General features: G+C 44.3%; 1 protein-coding gene across 1 annotated transcript in view; it reads right to left on the bottom strand.

The window, feature by feature from the left end:
* Positions 1-19197, bottom strand: part of LOC100091963 (interferon-induced very large GTPase 1-like) — a 49498-nt gene extending 30301 nt beyond the window's left edge. The window contains exons 1-4 of the mRNA XM_039914620.1: positions 19150-19197; positions 16839-16949; positions 8902-9681; positions 3076-8860 (exon numbers count right to left, since the gene is read on the bottom strand). Coding sequence (XP_039770554.1) covers positions 3076-8860; positions 8902-9681; positions 16839-16949; positions 19150-19197 — 6724 coding nt within the window. The remainder of the gene's footprint in view (positions 1-3075; positions 8861-8901; positions 9682-16838; positions 16950-19149) is intronic.
* Between the last annotated feature and the right edge of the window lie 282 nt (positions 19198-19479).

The raw sequence follows: 19479 nt of genomic DNA, 5'->3' as shown, positions 1-19479 counted from the left end.
CTCAGCAACCATCAAAGTTTTATTCAACTTCAACCTGTGCCAACATTCACTTTCCCATAGGCCATTGCACAGGATAAGCTGGAGTCATTTCTCAAACAAACACATTTAATGCATTTCTTATTCTTACCATTCATTGGCTAAAAACAACATATTTCCCTGATTAGCATGACCAATTTTATTATTTCTAATTAGCACATTTCTAATTAACATAAGAAGATCAATAATAAATCTATTTCTTATTTGCAAAGACACACAAGCATTTCATCCATTACAGGATTTTGTAAATTTACTCTACTATTTTTCCAACACCATCCTTTTATTATGGTATTTATTAAGGATTATGTGTGTCAAACACTCTTCTAAGCCCTGGGGAAGATATAAGTTTATTTGGTTGGCACAGGCCCTGTCGCACGTGGCACTCACAGGCTAGGTAGGAGGGAGTAGAATATAATCCCAATTTTACAGTTGAGGAGACTGAGGCACAGAGAAATTAAGTGACTTGCCCAAGTTCCCACAGCAAGCAGTTGGCAGAGCCAGAATTAGAATCCAGGTCCTTTGATGCCCAGGCCTGTGTTTTTTTCCACTAAGCCATGCTGCTTCTAACAGATTTAATCATCTCTTAACAAAGCAACAGCAAAAACAAATCTGGTTCAAATCATCTTTCCTTAGATCTAATGCTTTCCCTTCTGGAACATGATAAAACTCTTCTTCGGTTGCAATAATTTCTCTTTTGTCCAAAGTCTGCTACCAGCATCTTCTTCCTGTCCTAGATTTTCCTCAGGACCAGTTTTACCATCATTTTGATGCACAAACACAGCTTGGGGAAAGTCTCACTTTTTTTATCCTCAGAAAGGCCTGGATTGCGATCGGCAGATTGTCCAACATTTCAGAAGGATTCTTGCCAAAAATGTTAGTTATAATCAAGTTATTGGCAATAATAATAATGATTATTATGTTAAGGGCTTTCTATATACCAGGTACTTTACTAAGCGCTGGGGTGGCTACAAGCAAATCAAGTTGAACATAGTCCCTATCCCACACAGGGCTCACAGTCTCAATTCCCATTTTACAGATGAGGTAACTGAGGCCCAGAGTTAAGTGACTTGCCCAAGGTCACACAACAGACAGTTGGCAGAGCGAGGATTAGAACCCATGACCTTCTGACTCCCAGGCCTGTGCTCTATAAGGTCGACAGCTCACTGTCATAATTCCGAGATTTACTGGCAAGCTCTGGGGTCCGTGTCAGTCAAACCCCAGATTCCCCAACCTCTGCTCCATTGTCCATCCCATTACTGAAATACCCTTTGGGCACTAAATCATATTTGTCCCCTCCTTTGAAGGTTTACAGAAACTTGTCTCCTACAAAAAGCCTTTCTGAGAAACTCTCTGCCTGAGTCTGGCATGCTCTGTGCATCCTAGGCCAGGTACAAAAGTCATTGCTCTGCTTTTTTGGATTCTCTTCACCTCCACTGGAGCAAAACATCCTATAATTGCAGTCTCAGCTCCCTGCGTGCCCTCAACCACCCCCTACTCCCACTAACAGACCCCACAACTGAGGTACTCTCTATCTGTCGTTGTTGTATTCTGGGCAATCCAGGCTGGCTATAAAAGCCATTGCTCTTTCATTACAACTGAGCAAAATGCATGCATAACTGCATTCATTCATTTAATTGTATTTATTGAGAGCTTTCTATGTGCAAAGTACTGTACTAAGTGCTGGGAGAGCACACACAACAAGCCCACAACAAGCTCATAGTCTAGAGATGAGCTCACATGTTCTCAACCCTCCCCCCGCAGCTTAAGAACTCTATGCCATCCCTGGCATGCTCTGTGTGTGCCCGGCAGGGTATAAAAACCACTGTTCTGTTTTCTTGGACCTTCTATAGATCCAGAGCTCAATGAATAAGACCATGGGGCATTTACAGGATTGCCTCCCTGCACACTCCCACACCCCTCACCATGTCTGAGCAAAACCCTTCCATCCCTACCATCTGAGGCTGGCACTAGCTCCCCTCTGCATCACGAGGTGACCTTATCCTCCTCTGCTTTCCGCCACCCCAGTGGGAATGCGAACAGCACCTGTTATATTAGACCTCATCGTCATCATCGTTATCATCAAAAATGGCATTTATTGAGCGCTATGTGCAGAATACTGTACTGAGCCCTTGGGAGAGTACAATACAGTAGAGTCAGTGGATGTATTCCCTGCCCACAGTGAGTTTAACTGCTGGAAAATTAGTGGCTGTGCAGTTATTGCTGTGGACTTTGAATCATGAGGATAAATTCTGCTCCTCTAGCCACAGCTCCCTACTGGATTTTGCTCTTATTTTGTGAATTACATATTTGTCCCTGTCCCTTATGTTGCTTTAACGACTTAATATTTCGTAGTTCCCTGTGTGTTTGTCTCTAGTCCTCCACTCCCCTTAGCCCACACTTATTGTAAGATGGTCAGTCCCTTGAGGAACAGAATTCTTGTCTATTTCCCTCATGAATACTCTTTCCTAGCATTGAGAACAAAAATTACCATTGCTGCTATCACCAATACCACTATTACTAATAGTTCTAGTAATGGATTAAATCACTGTCCTCCAAACAAGTGACAGCTTCTCTTTTGAAACTATCTTCACTGAGAAAATGAGTAATGGTGGTAAAGTGCTAAAGTTTTCTACATCAGTTCTTCCATTACCTTCTCCTTTGTTAAAGATTTCCATTGTTCTGGAATTTTCCCCTTTCCCTCAAATTTTCCATTTTGATCCTTTTCCAGATCTTTTTGGAATCGACAAATAAACCACTTCCAGTAAGATAGTGCAGAGGTTCCTGGTTTAATGTCCCACTTAGCATAAGCAGGGCCAACCTCTCTATAATTCTTGACTGGAATTTTCTTTCTTCCCAATATAATGGAGGAATCACTTGCTACAAGGCTTGAGCAAAAGTCAATGACTAGGCAATCTGTTCCACTCCACTTAGCACCTGATAAGGCCACTGGACGATGTATCTCCACACTGTGGCACCCTTCATGACCAGGAATTGTGTTTGTGCAGAGAGCGAGGCAGAAGGGACATTGCTCAGAGCAACCAATCAGGGACTCATGAAGGATCTCATGGGGTTTGGATAGAAATGGATCCAGGTCAGTAGTAGCAAAGTCATTTTTCAGCTTCTGTAGTTTGTCAGTCAGAGTTTTAGTCATGGTCTCCTTAAAAATTTTCAAGTCAGTTATCTTGTGATGTTCAATAGTTTTCAATTCTCTTCGTGAAACATACAAGTTATCTCCCAGTATCCTATGAAATTCATTCAACCACATAGATGCATTCCCTCTTTTATGTTGGATAGCTTCAGTGGATTCTACAATTGCTGAATGACCAAGATCTTGGAATTCCTTAAGGTTTTCTTCTAACAAGCCCTTCAGTTTGGGGTTCTCCTGATTTACATACTCATCAACACATTTTCTAATAAACTCCCCCATGAAATATTTTGGATTGTATATATATTGATTGTACTTCTCCAGGCTTTCCTCTTCTGCAAGAGATTTCAGCATGTAGAATTCCAATTTTGATCTGTTAGACCTGAAGGCTGGATGGGATTTTTTCATCTGGTCAGCAATTGCCTTAGCAGTCTTCTCATAGATTTCATAGCGGATGGCCTCTTTCAACTTGTTACACAAGAAATCGGCAAACACAGAGCTGGATATGGCTGCCTGAAAGTAAATTTGAAAACTAAAAAATAAGTCATCTCTGTGGCTTGTAAGGTAAGTTGTTGGATCATTGTATTTCTGAAATGTATTGCTCATCTCATTTAATCTTTTTGTTGCTTTGTGGCACAAAAACAGGCACACATCTGTTTGATAAGAAGTGGGAAATTTTGTTTCAGTAGATTGAGTTTCTAATGTATCTTTTATCTTAGCCACTATTTCTGCAAAATAATGGGGGCTGTAATCTTGGCCACTGAGTTCTTCCTCGAGAATGTAGTCATACATCTGTTTTTCCAAGAGTTGGGTTGTTTTCTTTAACTTATCTTTGCTACATGAGTTGCCAAAAAAGGGGATTGAGGACCATATTTTTTGTAACTTCTTTCCCTCCTCATAACGTTCATAGGGAACACAGGTCCATTTGGAGGACTCCTGAATTCTGTTTTCTATGTCAGCAACAGCCTGAAAATGATGTCTAAGAAATGTTTCCATGTCATGAATGATATTGTGTTTTTCAGAAAGTGTCTTCTCAGCAGATAACTCATCAATCCACTTATCCCAATGTTTATCAAATTCCTCTCTAAGTTCAGGTTCACTTACATTTTGATTGTTGAATTTCACAACCAAATCTTTGCTTCTTTTGAGGAGTTCATCCTTGTAATCTTGTTTCTTTTGAGCTACTAAAATGAGGTGCTTGGTTTTGGTCATGAAAATTTTACATTGTTTGTAAATATCATCCACAAGCTCTTGTTTAAAACATAGCAACTTTTTTTCAGAAGATGCTCTCCACTGAACCAATAGCCCATGGTCATCATGTTCTTTGAAGAAGACTTGGAAACTATCCATTGTCATTTTGAATTTCTCTTCTATCTGATTTTCGATGAGACTTCGGTTTATATCCAGGCATTTTTCATTTTTAATTTGAATACCCAGTTTGTGTCGCACATCAAGCATGTGACTTCTCAACTCCCAGGTCCATTTACTAAACTGGGATTCCAGCTTGTTGTATGCTGAAATCTCCAGGCTATTTTTGAAGCTGAAAACAAAGTTCTCATTTAACAAAGCTTTCCATAACTCTCTAAAATGCACTGTAAACTCTGTCATCCTGAGAACCTGGGGATAATGGTGTTGGTTTTCCTTTTCAGGTTTGAGAATCTGACTCTTCAGATCCTGAATATTGTGGCTGTAACTGGGATTAGGAGGGGCCATTGGGGGATCCCCTTCCCACAGGTGAGAAAAGTAATGGACGTGAGTGTTCACATTAAACCGGATCACATCATTAAAGCCGGTTACCTCATAAGACTCTTCTTTGCCTGCGATAATTGCCATTTTGTCCAAAGTCTGTTGCAGGCACCTTCTTCCTTCCCTAGTTTTTTCCTCTGCGCTAATTCCACCCACGTTCTGATGCACAAACACACAGCTCGGGGAAAGTCTTACTTGCTTCATCCTCAGGAAGGCCTGAACTGCGATCTGCAGAATGTCTTGCATTTCAGAAGGATTCTCTCCAAAAATATTGATCACGGTCAAATTACCAAGGCCGATGACAAAGGTTGCCAGCTTGTTGTCATGATTCAGTGGCTTACTGGCGAGCTCTGGGGCCCGGAGACCCTCAGTGTCTATGACGAGCACAAAGTCAAATCCCAGGTGTTCCCTGACCTTTTCCTCCACTTTGAGGAGATGCATATAGGCTCCACGGGTGCATCTCCCTGCACTGACAGCAAATTGCAGACCGAACATGGTGTTCAGCAGTGTGGATTTCCCGCTGCTCTGGAGACCCAGGACGGAAAGCACAAATAGTCTTTTATCTTTTAGGGTCTCAGTTAACCTGCCAAAAACAGCTGTCACCCATTTCAGGGGTACATAAGAAGTATCCCCATCCATGAGCTCCATGGGATAACCAGCAAGCATAAGGTCTGCAACAATCTGGGGAAGACGAAGAATGAGCCTGTCCTGATTAAGTAAAGTTTCATCCACAGCTTCATAGATTTGACCTATTTCTCTCAAAATGTGTTCAAGGCCAAAGGTTGATCTCCTCATCTTCTCCGCCAGTGATTGTAAGTTCTTTTGGCAGTTCTTATTGGTTTGCATTTCTGACCACATTTTATGGTAGTCTTGATGAAGTTCTGTCAGATGATCAGAAGACAGCTCCTCGATGAATACTTTCAGCCAATGCAGGAAGTACAGTTTGGTGTCACCTGACTGGGAATAAAGAGCTGAGAGCACCAACTTCATTAGATCATTTAGAGGAAATGCTTTTTGAACCTGCTGATGGCGTATTTCAAGTTTTTTGGATTCCGTTTGGCTTTGGTGCTGCTCAATACTCCTGTCCTTGCTTTCCCTCAGATTAGTTAGCTGTTTGTCATTTTCACACCACCTGTGCCACAGATCTCCTTGAAGGGGTAAAAATTCATCCTTGTTCTCCAGAAAATTCTTGTTCTTCAGCAGACTTACTGCTTTCTCTGCCAGTTCTTTCCCTTCCTTACATTCGGCTTCATCTTCATCAAGAAGGAATCCAAGATTCTGAGCAACGGCAGCACAAGCATCAAGGCTGTAAAAGGTTTTTGAGGCATCTATAGCACTTTTAATTTGTGCAGTCAGCTCAGTGATTAATTCTGCCTCATTCTTGTTCTTGATAGCTATATTTTTTACTGTTTCACTGTTGTTATTCATAACAACCTCCTTGTCCACCCAGACCAGGATTAAAGTCTTTAAGGTACATAGGAGATCTTCGATAACTTTTCTGTCTTTTTCATCATGATCCGCTGATGACAAGAAGATTACATACACAGAAGTTATTTCTTGTAAAAACCTGATTTGTTTTTCATGTTCTTTTGCATTTCCACGCAGATTAGTGAATGCAACACAGCAGTCAAACCTGTCATCCTCCTTCCCACCAGGGCAGTACCAGGAAATTTCTGCAACCCCCTGGAGCAAGAGGCAGTTTTTACTGCTGTTCCTGCAGTGACGATGGAAAAAAATGTTATGCCTCTGTTTGCTAAGCAGAGCATTAAGGATCTGAGATTTTGAAGAGGCTGACATGCCAAGCCTCAGGAAAGACACCACTGGGGTCTTTACTTGACGAATGAGTTTGTTGTTACATTTCCTGTTGGTAATTTTCCCATCTGATTTCTCATAATTCTGCCACTCCTTCTTTACTTGGCAAAAGGCCCAAAGAGGGAATTCAATCTGTGCAGAACAAGGACTTGGGACCAAAAGTGGGAGAGCAAACTGGCAAGCAGAGAGCCTTGAGAACATGTACTGCCTGAAGTTATCAGCACAGTGGAAGATGGCCATCTGCACGTCCATGGGATGCAGGTGTGTCTGCTTGGGGCCAGGGGAGTCATTCAGTTTTACGGGTGTGTGTCCGAAAATATTAGCCAAGATATCAGACACTTTTTCTAGATGGAGGTGTGGGGTGTCTATGGAGATTGTTTCCTCATCACTTCTGCAAACCAGATACCTTGCCTGACAGTCCAGCATCATCAGCTTTTGCAAAATACAAAAGGGCAGATCGGATTCACTGTCAGGCTGGCTCTCTCCCAGGAACAAGTCATTAATCACTTGGAAATCTGCCCTCTGCATTTTCCTTGGGAAGTACTTCTGTAAGCCCAGCCTTCTGATCAGCTCTTGAAAGTCCTGCTTCGGGACACCTTCCTGTGGGTTAGCATGAGACTGCAGGGCTGCGGACTCTGATGTTGTAGTATTTTCCTGCTTTTGTCCCTGGTGGACATTTTCTAATTCTCTCACTACCATTTCCCTTAATCTAGCATCTGCTATGGGGTCATAACCTTTATCAATGAGGATCTTCAGGGCTCCCTCTAGGGCTTCCCAGTCATGAGGTGAGAAGTATTTGCTAATGGTGTCAGAAATTTCACTTGAGAGTGAGCTCCCCAAGTGATTTTTCATAAGCTCCCATTTTTTCATCTTCTCTTCAGAGGTCCAAACTTTACCTTCAGGGGCTGCTGTCAGCCCTGTCAATAGCAGGAAAGCTTCAGCTCGGCAGGTGTCCTCATTCCTGAGCATTAGGAATTTCTCCAAGGCCTTTTTCATTTCCTTTTTCATGAAGCTGATTTCTGGAATTCCTAAAAGACCTTGGAAAGAACCAATTTCCACGCTGTAGCCTGAATTTATGGCAATGCAAAGCAGCAGCATTTCCTCATCTCTCTGCTCCATCTCTCTGAGATTCTTCCATAATGAGCGGAATGACTTGCTTAGATTTACAGTGGCATTTCTTTGGGTATCCTTGCCAGAAGTCATTGAAGTTCCAGGAACATGTGCAGTTTCTTGAATATTGTCCTCCACTCGCTGTAAAACTTTGAGGAAATCATCCAAACTGCAAACAAAGGTCTCCATTTCTTGCTGTTCATCTAAGTGAAAAGACCACTTTATAATGGAGGACAACTGGGGAAAATTTTCAACACAATGCTCCTGAGGTGTCAGAAGGCAGGTCATGAAAGACTTAATTTGATTCACGTCAGGAGCCAGGGAATTTTCATATTTTGAAACTATCTTGATTAAGAAATTCTGAAGCCTTTCATCAGGAAGGCATTGATTGATCCACAAATTGTCATTTTCCGTTCTCTCTTTCAATCTCTTCTTGAAATCAATCACTTTTAACAGCTGTTTTTTGGGCTCAGTTTCTTCCCAGGCTTTCACATGGTCTAGGAGAGCATTCATGTCCTCCATTGCCTTTTGTAATTCCTCTCCCTCTAGGATCTCCACACTTATGCCCGTTAGGTCTGTGTAGGCCTCCGCGAGCTGGTGGTTCACTTGAAGAACATCCCGAAAATCCTTTCTGTGATTGGACAGGATTAGGTCCCATACGGGCAGCAGTCGTTGGCCTCGATCAATCACACACCAGGTCTTGTTACTGGCTACCAGCCCAGCTTTCCAATGGGAGACAGAGTCCACCCCTGGGGGGCCACCTGTCATAGTTAAAGACAGTTGAATGGCTGTTTGGAGGCTCTTGGTCTCTTTGCCTTTGAATGACATTTCTGAGTGGGACCTAGATCCCCCCACACCCACTGTTGCCTTCACACCCAAGACACTGTCACCGCACCTGATGTAAGACTCCAGTGCATTACATGCCTGTTGCCTCACATCCTCCCGCTGCTCCTCCCTGAAACCCTCCACTACTGCTTTCCACCAGAATATCCCCCCCAGGTGCAGGGGTCCCTGGTTGATGTGGGAACCAAACCTGCAGAAGAAGTGTTCACACTTGCTCCTAAGGGCACGAAGCCCAGATCCTCGATATGTTTGAGTTCCCCAAGGGCTTCTTGGGACAGTCTCAGCTGGTGCTGCACGAGGTGAGCGGAGGCCAGTGGGACATAGCTGAACTTGGCTGTGCAGATGTAGTTGTAACCAGAGAGGGATGAGCTGCTGCCTTTGGATTCTGAAGATTTGCTGGAATCTAAACCAGCCTCCCAGCTACAGCCCCAGTCTGGAGATGTGGCTGAGCAGCTCAGACTGAAGCCCAGTTTCTCCATTTTCTGCGTGAATGAGGCTTCTGCTTGAGAGGATGAAAACTCCTTCTTCTCAAACCTCGACTGCTGCCCTGGGCCTCGGAGAGCAAAATCCTCAGGGATCCTAATTAGTGGTTCTCGCTGCTCCAGCAGGTCGTTAGGGTTGTCGGTCAGGTAAATCCCTTGCAGGGCCAGGCCCCTGGATGCCCAGCTCAGAAGCTCTTTATCTGGTATTCTCTTTCTGCCTGTCAGAGTCTCCTTTGCGATGCTTGGTTGCCTTTGATTGTCTTCTGTGATCTCTGACTGGGGCTTTTCAGATGGCTCACTGCACTGTGGTGGGATTGTTATTGCTTCCTGTAGCTCCTTTTCATTCTTCCTCATTATCACCTCTTGGCTGTTTGCCTGTGTGGATTCCAGGTCTCTCACCCGACTATGGGATAGAGAAAGAAGTTTCTCCAGTGCCTGCTTCTCCCAGGTATGTTGAATGTGGGGTTCAGGTTTCAGCACATCCTTCTGGTCCAGGTACTGGAGAATCTGCAAATTGGTTACTCCAATATGTTTTTGTAGCTTAGGCAGTCAGTATTCTGAATTCAGACCCACCTCTCTCAGCTTCTTATCCAGATCTGGGCCCCATTCAAGGTGACCCCCAGGTTGCTTCCCAAAGATAGATATGATGACTGCAGAACTTTGAATGCTATACCTAGATGAGAATAGCAAACCAGGTAGTCAGTTAAATGACTCAAGAGATTTACATTAGTTTGAAATTGTTTATTTTCGAAGTCAGAATGAATGTCCTGGGGGATAATTGCAAAGTAATTTATTTATATTGTCTGTTTCCCCCTCTAGACTGCAAGCTCATTGTAGACAGGGAATGTTTCTGTTTGTTATATTGTATTCTCCTAAACGTTTAGTACACTGCTCTGCACATAGTAAACATTCAATAAATGTTTACAAGTCTTAACCCCCATTTTACAGATGAGGTAACTCAGAGAGAAGTTAACTGACTTGCCCAAGGTCACACAGCAGAAAAGTGGTGGAGCCTGGATTTTGTTAACATAGGCGATAGCTAATTTTTTCTCCCCTTATAAAAACTTTTGCCCCTTCCCTCCTCCCCTCCTTAACTTCCATCTTTAACCACTCAGTCTCCATTGGCTTCTTCCCCTCTGCCTTCAAACATGCCCATGTCTTCCCCATCCTAAAAAAGCCCTCTCTTGACCCCACTTCCCCTTCCAGTTATCATCCTATCTCCCTCCTGCCCTTCCTTTCAAACTCCTAGAACGAATCGTCTACACTTTTTGCCTTGAATTCATCAACTCCACCTCTCTCTGGGACTCCCTCCAATCTGCTTCCATCCCCTCCACCCCACCCGAAACTGCTCTCTCAAAGGTCACCAATGACCTCCTTCTTGCCAAATCCAAGGCTCCTACTCTATCCTAATCCTCCTCTCCTCTCAGCTGTCTTTGAAACTGTTGACCATAGCCTTCTCCTCCACACTTTATCCAACCTTGGCTTCACGGACTCTGTCCTCTCCTGGTTCTCTTATTTCTCTGGCCATTCATTGTCAATCTCCTTCGCAGGCTCCTCCCCCTCCCATCCACTAACGGTATAGGGGTTCCTCAAGGGTCACTTCTTGGCACTCTTCTGGTCTCCATCTATACTCACTCCCTTGGTGAACTCATTCACTCCCACGGCTTCAACAATCATCTCTATGCAGATAACACCCAAATCAATATCTCCTCCCCTGTTCTCTCCCCCTCCATCCAGGCTCGTATTTCCTCCTGCCTTCAGGACATCTCCACCTGGATGTCTGTCCACCACCTAAAACTCAACATGTCCAAGACTGAGCCCTTATCTTCCCTCCCAAACCCTATCCTTTTCCTGATTTCCCTGCCACTGTGGACGGCACTACCATCCTTCCCGTCTCCCAGGCCCGCAAACTTGGTTTCATCCTTGACTCTGCTCTCTCATTCACCACACACATTCAGTCTGTCACCAAAACCTGCCAGGATCACCTTCACAACATCACCAAGATCTGCCCTATCCTCTCCATCCAAACTGCTACCTTGCTGGTACAAACTCTCATAATATCCTGACTGGATTATTGCATCAGCCTTCTTTCTGATCTCCCATCCTCCTGTCTCTCCCTGCTCTAGTCTATTCTTCATTCCGCTGCCCAGATTATCTTTCTCCAGAAATGCTCTGGGCATGTCACTCCCCTCCCCAAAAACTTCCAGCGGTTGCCTGTCAACCTGTGCATGAAACTAAAACTCTTGACTATTGGCTTCCAAGCTCTCCATCACCTTGCCCACTCCTACCTCACCTCCCTTCTTTCTATAGCCCACCCCATACACTCCGCTCCTCTGCCGCTAACCTCCTCACAGTCCCTCATTCTCACCCCATCCTGCCATTGACCCCTGGCCCACATCCTACCTCTGAGCTGGAATGCTCTCCCTCCTCATATCCACCAAACTCTCTTCCCCTCTTCAAAGCCTACTGAGAGCTCACCTCCTCCAGGAAGCTTTTGCAGACTGAGCCTTCCCTTTCCCTCTGCTCCTCCTCCCCTCCCCATTCCCCCTACTCCCTCTCTCTGCTCTCCCCCCACCCCCTGCATAGCACTTGTGCATATTGGTATATATTATTCACTACTCTATTTTGTTAATGATGTGTATATATCTATGAATCTATCTTGATGATATTGATGCCAGACTACTTGTTTTTGTTTTGTTTTCTTGCCTGTCTCCCCCATTTAGACTGTGAGCCCATTGTTGGGCAGGGATTGTCTCTATCTGTTGCTGAATTGTACATTCTAACAACTTAGTACAGTGCTCTGTACATAGTAAGCTCTCAATAAATACGACTGAATAAATGAATGAATGAAATCTAGAAAATGAGGACGTTGTTTTTCTTTTCTAGGTGCTAGGGACTAAATCTGTCACAATTTACAGTTCTCTTTTGAAATCTCTGTTGCCTTTTTTTTTTTGGCTGTTACTGTCCCTTGAGGCTGTACCTGGAGTCTGCTGTCACCACCCTACGACTCTTGGAATCTGCACTCTTGCCCAGAATGGGAAGCCTCTGGGATTCAGCTCCTGGGATTCCTGCTCCCTAAGGACTTCTGTCCAGAGCAATGCAAAATCCCCCTCACTATCCTAAGAGCAAACTTTCCAAAGTTCATGATTTCCTCGCATGAATTACACAAACAATTCAGGTGATGAATATGAAGCCAATATTTACTTATTTAAGGAATCAAATGAAAGCAGTATTTAAGCATCCATACCCAGACGACCTTCCCTTGGTGATCAAACTGATGTTTTCAACACCACCCTCTCTACTGAACTCAACTCACTCATTCCCCTATCCCTTTATCAATCTTATACTACTAACCCACAGTCCTGGATCATAGCCACAGCCCACATCCTTTGTTTTTGAGCACGAGCTGCAGAGCACTGCTGGGGTAAATCTAAATTCAATAGTATTTATTGAGCGCTTACTATGTGCAGAGCACTGTACTAAGCACTTGGGATGAACAAGTCGGCAACAGATAGAGACAGTCCCTGCCGTTTGACGGGCTTACGGTCTAATCGGGGGAGACGGACAGACAAGAACAATGGCAATAAACAGCGTCAAGGGGAAGAACATCTCGTAAAAACAATGGCAACTAAATAGAATCAAGGCGATGTACAATTCATTAACAAAATAAATAGGGTAACGAAAATATATACAGTTGAGCGGACGAGTACAGTGCTGTGGGGATGGGAAGGGAGAGGTGGAGGAGCAGAGGGAAAAGGGGAAAATGAGGCTTTAGCTGTGGAGAGGTAAAGGGGGGATGGCAGAGGGAGTAGAGGGGGAAGAGGAGCTCAGTCTGGGAACGCCTCTTGGAGGAGGTGATTTTTAAGTAGGGTTTTGAAGAGGGAAAGAGAATCAGTTTGGCGGAGGTGAGGAGGGAGGGTGTTCCAGGACCGCGGGAGGACGTGACCCAGGGGTCGACGGCGGGATAGGCGAGACCGAGGGACGGTGAGGAGGTGGGCGGCAGAGGAGCGGAGCGTGCGGGGTGGGCCCACACATCCTATCCGTTACCAAGACCTGCCGGTTTCACCTCTACAATATCGCCAAGATCCGCCCTTTCCTCTCCACCCAAACGGCTACCTTACTATTACGGGCTCTCGTTATATCCTGGTTAGACTACTGTGTCAGCCTTCTCTCTGACCTCCCTTCCTCCTCTCTCGCCCCGCTCCGGTCTATTCTTCACTCCGCTGCCCGGCTCATCTTCCTGCAGAAACGATCTGGGCATGTCACTCCCCTTCTTAAACAACTCCAGTGGTTGCCTATCGACCTCCGCTCCAAACAAAAACTCCTCACTCTAGGCTTCAAGGCTCTCCATCACCTTGCCCCTTCCTACCTCTCCTCCCTTCTCTCTTTCTACCGCCCAATCCCGCACACTCCACTCAGGCCATCTTCCACTTCAAGTTTATTCTTGCTTTAACTCTGCCCTCTCCCCTGCAAAATTATTTCTCCATCCTTATTGACACCCATGCCCATTGACTGCAACAGTTGTTCCAGGCATATGATTCCCTCCTCAAAACTCCCGTGCCCCCGTTTTCCTCATCCCTTGCCTCTAATGACTTGGCCACCTACTTTATTGAGAAAATTGACACTATCAGGCTTGATGTCCCTAAAATCTCCCCTTCTCCTCGCCAGTCCCTCCCTCCTCCTGCCCCTTTTCCAACTCTCCCATCTTTCCCAGCAGTATCTCTAGAGGAGATCTTCTGCATTTTCTCTAAATCCACCTGCTCCACCTCCACATCTGACCCCATTCCTTCGTACCTTTTCGAAACATTTGTCCCTCCCTTCTTCCGTCCCTAAATGCCATTCTCAACTGTCCCTTCTTCAATGGCTTCTTCCCCACTACTTTCAAACACACCTCTCCCCATCCTAAAAAACCCTCCTTTGACCCCACATGTTATTGTCCCATGTCCCTCCTACCTTTCCTCTCCAAATTCCTTGATCAGTTGTCCATACCTGCTGTCAAGTTCCTCTCTTCTAATTCTATCCTTGAGCCCCTCCAATCTGGCTTTCATCCCCTTCACTCCACAGAAACTACCCTTTCAAAGGTCATAAATGATCTTGCCAAGGATCCTCTTTGACCTCTCAGCTGCCTTCAACACTATCAACCACCACATTCTCCTGGAAATACTATCAAACCTTGGTTTCACTGATACTGTCCTCACCTGATTCTCCTCCTATCTCTCTGGCTGCCATTCTCAGGCTCTTTGGTGGGCTTCTCCTCTGCCTCCCACCCCCTAACTATGGGTGTCCCTCAAAATTCATTTCTGAGTCCTCTTCTATTCTCCATCTACACCCACTACCTTGGAGAACTTATTCACTCCCATTGCTTCAATTACCACTTCTATGTGGATGATACTCAAATTTACATCTTCAGCCCTGATTTCTCTCCCTCCCTCCAGTCTTGCATTTCTTCCTGCCTTCAAGACATCTCTACTTGAATGTCCTCGTGTCATCTTCTTATCTTCCCACCCAAACCCAGTCCTCCCCTGACTTTTCCTCTCTATCCAAATTGCTACCATGTTAATCCAAGCACTTATCCTATTCTACTTTGATTACTCTCTCAGCCTCCTTGCTGATCTTCCAACCCTCTGCCTCTCCTTACTCCAGTCCCTACTTCACTCTGCTGCCCAGATCACTTTTCATTCATTCAATAGTATTTATTGAGCGCTTAAATGTGTAGAGTTCTGTACTAAGCACTTGGAATGTACAATTTGGCAACAGAGACAATCCCTGCCTAATGACAACCTCCAGTCTAATTGGGGGAGACAGACAGCAAAGCAAACAACACAAGACAACATCAAGATGAATAGAATCAAGGAGATATATACATCATTAACAAAATAAATAGGGTAATAAATAATATATACAAATGAGCACAGTGCTGAGGGGAGGGGAAGGGGGAAGAGCAGAGGGTGAGAGGGAGGGGAGGGAAGGAAGAGCAGAGGGAAAGGGGGGCTCAGTCTGGTTGCTCCTCTAACGCTAACCTTCCCACTGTACCTCCATCTTGTCTATCTCACTACTGACCTCTGGCCTATGTCCTGCCTCTGGTCCTTCCTCCTCATATACAACAATTTATTACTCTCCCTTCTTCAAAGCCTTATTGAAGGCACATCTCCTCCAAGAGGCCTTCTCTGAATAAATCTTCCTTTCCTCTTCTCCCACTCTTTTCTGTATTGCCCTGACTTCCTTTATTCATCCCTCCTCCCAAGCCCACAGCTCTTATGTGCATATCTACAGTTTATGTGACTATATGTCTCCCCCTCTAGACTGTAAACTCACTGTGGGCAGGGAATGTGTCTATTGTTATATTGTACTCGCCCAAGCGCTTAGTGCAATGCTGTGCATACAGTATGCACTCAGTAAATATGACTGACTGAAATCTGAGAATAACTGCCTTTCCGTACTCTAGATCTTAATCCCTACTAAACCCCAAGGTCATATCAATCAATAATATTTGAGTGACTAATGTGTGCAGAGAATTTAGTAAAGGTAATAGACCTCAATAAAATTATAATCTAAGAGGAGAAAAGGATTCTAAAATATTTTACAGACAGGAGGAAGAAGGAAAAGTGAATTAAATGCCTTAAAGCCAAAGGTTGGGAGATAGCTCTCTGATTTTATTTACCTTAAATTCATTTTTGTCTATTTTGATTTTGTCCTCTGCACTGCCCAACAACAATACTTCTCCTTCCTAATTCATTCTCATACCTACTGACAACACCAGATGTTTCAGACATTTAACTCCCTCCTCAAATCTCCTGTCTTTCCATCCCCACCATCTCCTTCCCCTAATGATCTGGCCATAGACTTCATCAACAAAATTGAAACCATCAGATATGATCTCCTTAAAATCTCCCCTACTTCTCTCTATCACCCCTGTCCACCCACCCTCTTTGACTCCTCCTACATTCCCTGCAGCAACTCAAGATAAGTTGTTCATCTCCTCTCTAAATCTATTCCTTCCACTTGTGCTTCTGACCTCTTCCCTTCATACCTATTTAAAGCACTCATCACCTCCCTTTTTCCCTCCTTGACTGCTATCTTCAATGGTTTGCTTTCCAATGGCTACTTCCTCCCTGCTTTCAAACATGCTTATGTATCTGTTATCCTAAAAAACCCTTCTCTTGACCCCATGGCTCCCTCCAGCTTTTGACCTAACTCGCTGCTCCCTCCTTAAAATAGCTATTTGCCCCCACTGTTATCACTTCGTCTCCTTCACTTGTCCGCTATGTAACTTGGGAAGTCATTTTATTTCTCTGTGCCTCCGTTCCCTCATCTGCAAAATTAAGACTGTGAGTCCCTTGTGGGACATGGACTGCGTACAATCTAATTTGTCTCTACCCTGCACTTAGTACAGTGTCTGGCACATAGTACATGCTTAACAAACACCATAAAAAAATTCTCTCCTAGGAAATTTTAAATTGCAGAGTTGGGACTAAGTGATCCTGGAGCAGGATGCAGAGTGAAAGATTCTCCAGGTTGGGATCTAGAGGGCAGGATCCTCAGGGTGGGTGAGGGTAGGTTGGAGAGGTTCCTTCTTCACAGTGGGGGAAGAGCAACCTAATGGATTGGCAGCAGTTTCACCCCAATTTCCAAAATCCCAAGGGGAGGATCCAGAAATGGTGAACCTGACACTTGGGGTCCCCTGATTTAAGGGCGAAGTGTGTGGACCAAGGAGTGGGCCCCAAGATGCTTGCAGGAAAGTAGACAGGGTCTTGGGGAGAATCAACAAGGTAACCCTTAAGGAGAAGAAAAGGAAAAACATTTTGGATCAGAGTTCTTTAATCTCTGTTACCTAATTTATTTACTATGAGTTTTTGCTATTTTTTTCCATTATAAGGTAGTTGGAGCTCTAACCTCCTCGGTCTCTGTATTTGTAAGGAGGCTCAGGTGGTTTCTGTTTGGAATCTCCCTGGACCAATTACCTTGTTCCGTAAGCCCTGCTTCTTATCACAAGCGAATAAGCTCCTTATGGGAAGGGAATGCTTCTACCATCTCTATTCTATCATGCTTTCCTTACCAATAAACAGTGTTATTTATTGAGCACTTAATCTGAGAAGAGCACTGAACTAAGCTCTTGGGAGAGTACAATGCAAGACAATTGGTAGACATTTTCCCAGCCCACAATGAGCTTACAATTTAGCGCTTAGTATAGTGTTCTACAGAAGTGTTAAGTATTAAGTGTTATACAAGTAAGTGTTAAATAAATACCACTGAATGATTGCTTGATTGTCGACACAATCCATAAGCATAAAACACTAGTATGTACCCAACAATTCCATTCTTGCCAGTAAGTGAAAATTCACTTCTCCTCTCCCTTCTCTCCATGGAAACTAATAATAATAATAATAATGTTGGTATTTGTTAAGCCCTTACTTTGTGCCAAGCACTGTTCTAAGCGCTGGGGTAGACACAGGAGAATCAGGTTGTCCCACGTGGGGCTCACAGTCTTAATCCCCATTTTACAGATGAGGGAACTGAGGCACACAGAAGTTAAGTGACTTGCCCACAGTCACACAGCCGACAAGTGGCAGAGCTGGGATTCGAACTCATGAGCCCTGACTCCAAAGCCCGTGCTCTTTCCACTGAGCCACGCTGCTTCTCTACCCTCTCTAAGATCATCAGTGACTACCTTCTTGTCCAATCCAACAGCCTCTATTTCATCCTAAAACTCCTCAACCTCAACACTCCTGTGGACCACCCTCTTCTCCTGGAAATGTTATCCAACCACAACTTCACTGACACTGCCCTCTCTTGCTTCTCCTATCTCTTTTCTCAGTGTCTTTTGCCGGCTCCTCCTCTGCCTCCCACCCTCTAATTACAGGGGAGCCCTCAAGACTAATTTCTGGGTTCCCTTCTGTTCTCCCTCTACACCCACTCCTTTGGAGAATTCATTCACTCTTACAACTTCATCTGCCATCTCTACACAGATGACTCCCAGACTGACAACTCCAACCTTTCTCATTCTTTTCAGGCTTGCATTTCCTCCTGCCTTCAGGACATCTATACTTATATGTCCCATCAATACCTCAAACTTAATATGTCCAAAACACAGCTCCTCATCTTATGAGTAAAACCATGTCCTCCCACTGACCTGCACATCACTGTAGACAGCATCAGCATGCTCTCTGTCCCACAAATCTGTAACCTTGGCATTATTTTCGACTCTTCTATCAACCTACATGTTCTATTAGCTCTACATTCACAACATCTTTATAATCTACTCCTTACTCTCCATCCAAACTGCCACCACCTGATCTAAGCTCTTAACATATCCGACCTAGACTATTGCATGAGCCTCCTCACTCACCTCTCTACTCCAGTCACTCCCCACTCCAGTCCTTACTTCACCCTCTGCCTGAATCATTTTTCTAAAATAAATCTGCACATTTCTTCCCACTCCTCAAAAATCTCCAGTGGTTGTCCAGCCCTCTCAGCATAAAACAGAAGCTCCTTACCTTTGGCTTTAAAGTATTCTTTCAGTTCTTCCCCTCATTCCTTACTTCACTCATCTCCTGCTGCAATTCAGCCTACACACTACACTCCTATAGCTCCAGCCTACTTACTGAACCTTGATCTCATCTCTCTCAAGGCCGACCTTTGCCCAAGTCCTCCCTCTAGCCTGAAACTCCCTCCCCTTCATATCGAACAGACCATAACTCTTCCCATCTTCTAAGCCATATTAAATCATATCTGTCAATCAGTGGTCCTTTTGAGTGCTTAATATGGGCAGAGCACTCTACTAAGTCCTTGGGATAGTACAATACAACAGAATTAGGAGGCCTGTTCCCTGCCCATAATGAGTTTACAGTCTAAAGAGGGGGATGGATATTAATATAAATAAATAATATATAATTTAAAGGTTTGTACATAAATGCTGTGGGGTTGGGGATGGGGCAAATATAAAATGCCCAAAGGTCAACAGATCTAAGCTCATACCTTCTTCAAGAATTTTCCTTTATTAGTCTCTCTTTTCTCAATCTCCATCCCCACAGAATGTATATAAATAGGCTTATATTCTGCTGCTTCACCTATCTGTAATTTATTTTAATGTCTCTCCACCACATTAGACGAAATCTCCCTCCAGGCTCGCATCTCCTCCTGCCTTCAGGACATCTCCAGCTGGTTGTCCTCCCACCACATAAAACTCAACATGTCCAAGACAGAGCTCCTTATCTTTCCTCACAAACCCTGTCCTCTCCCTGACTTTCCCATCACTATGGACGGCACTGCCATCCATCCCATCTCAGAAGCCAACAACCTTGGTGT

This window comes from Ornithorhynchus anatinus, chromosome 2 (assembly GCF_004115215.2).
Source record: "Ornithorhynchus anatinus isolate Pmale09 chromosome 2, mOrnAna1.pri.v4, whole genome shotgun sequence".
Classification (NCBI taxonomy): Eukaryota; Metazoa; Chordata; class Mammalia; order Monotremata; family Ornithorhynchidae; genus Ornithorhynchus; species Ornithorhynchus anatinus.
Note: the sequence above shows the minus strand (reverse complement) of the source record. Positions and strands in the feature narration are given on the sequence as shown.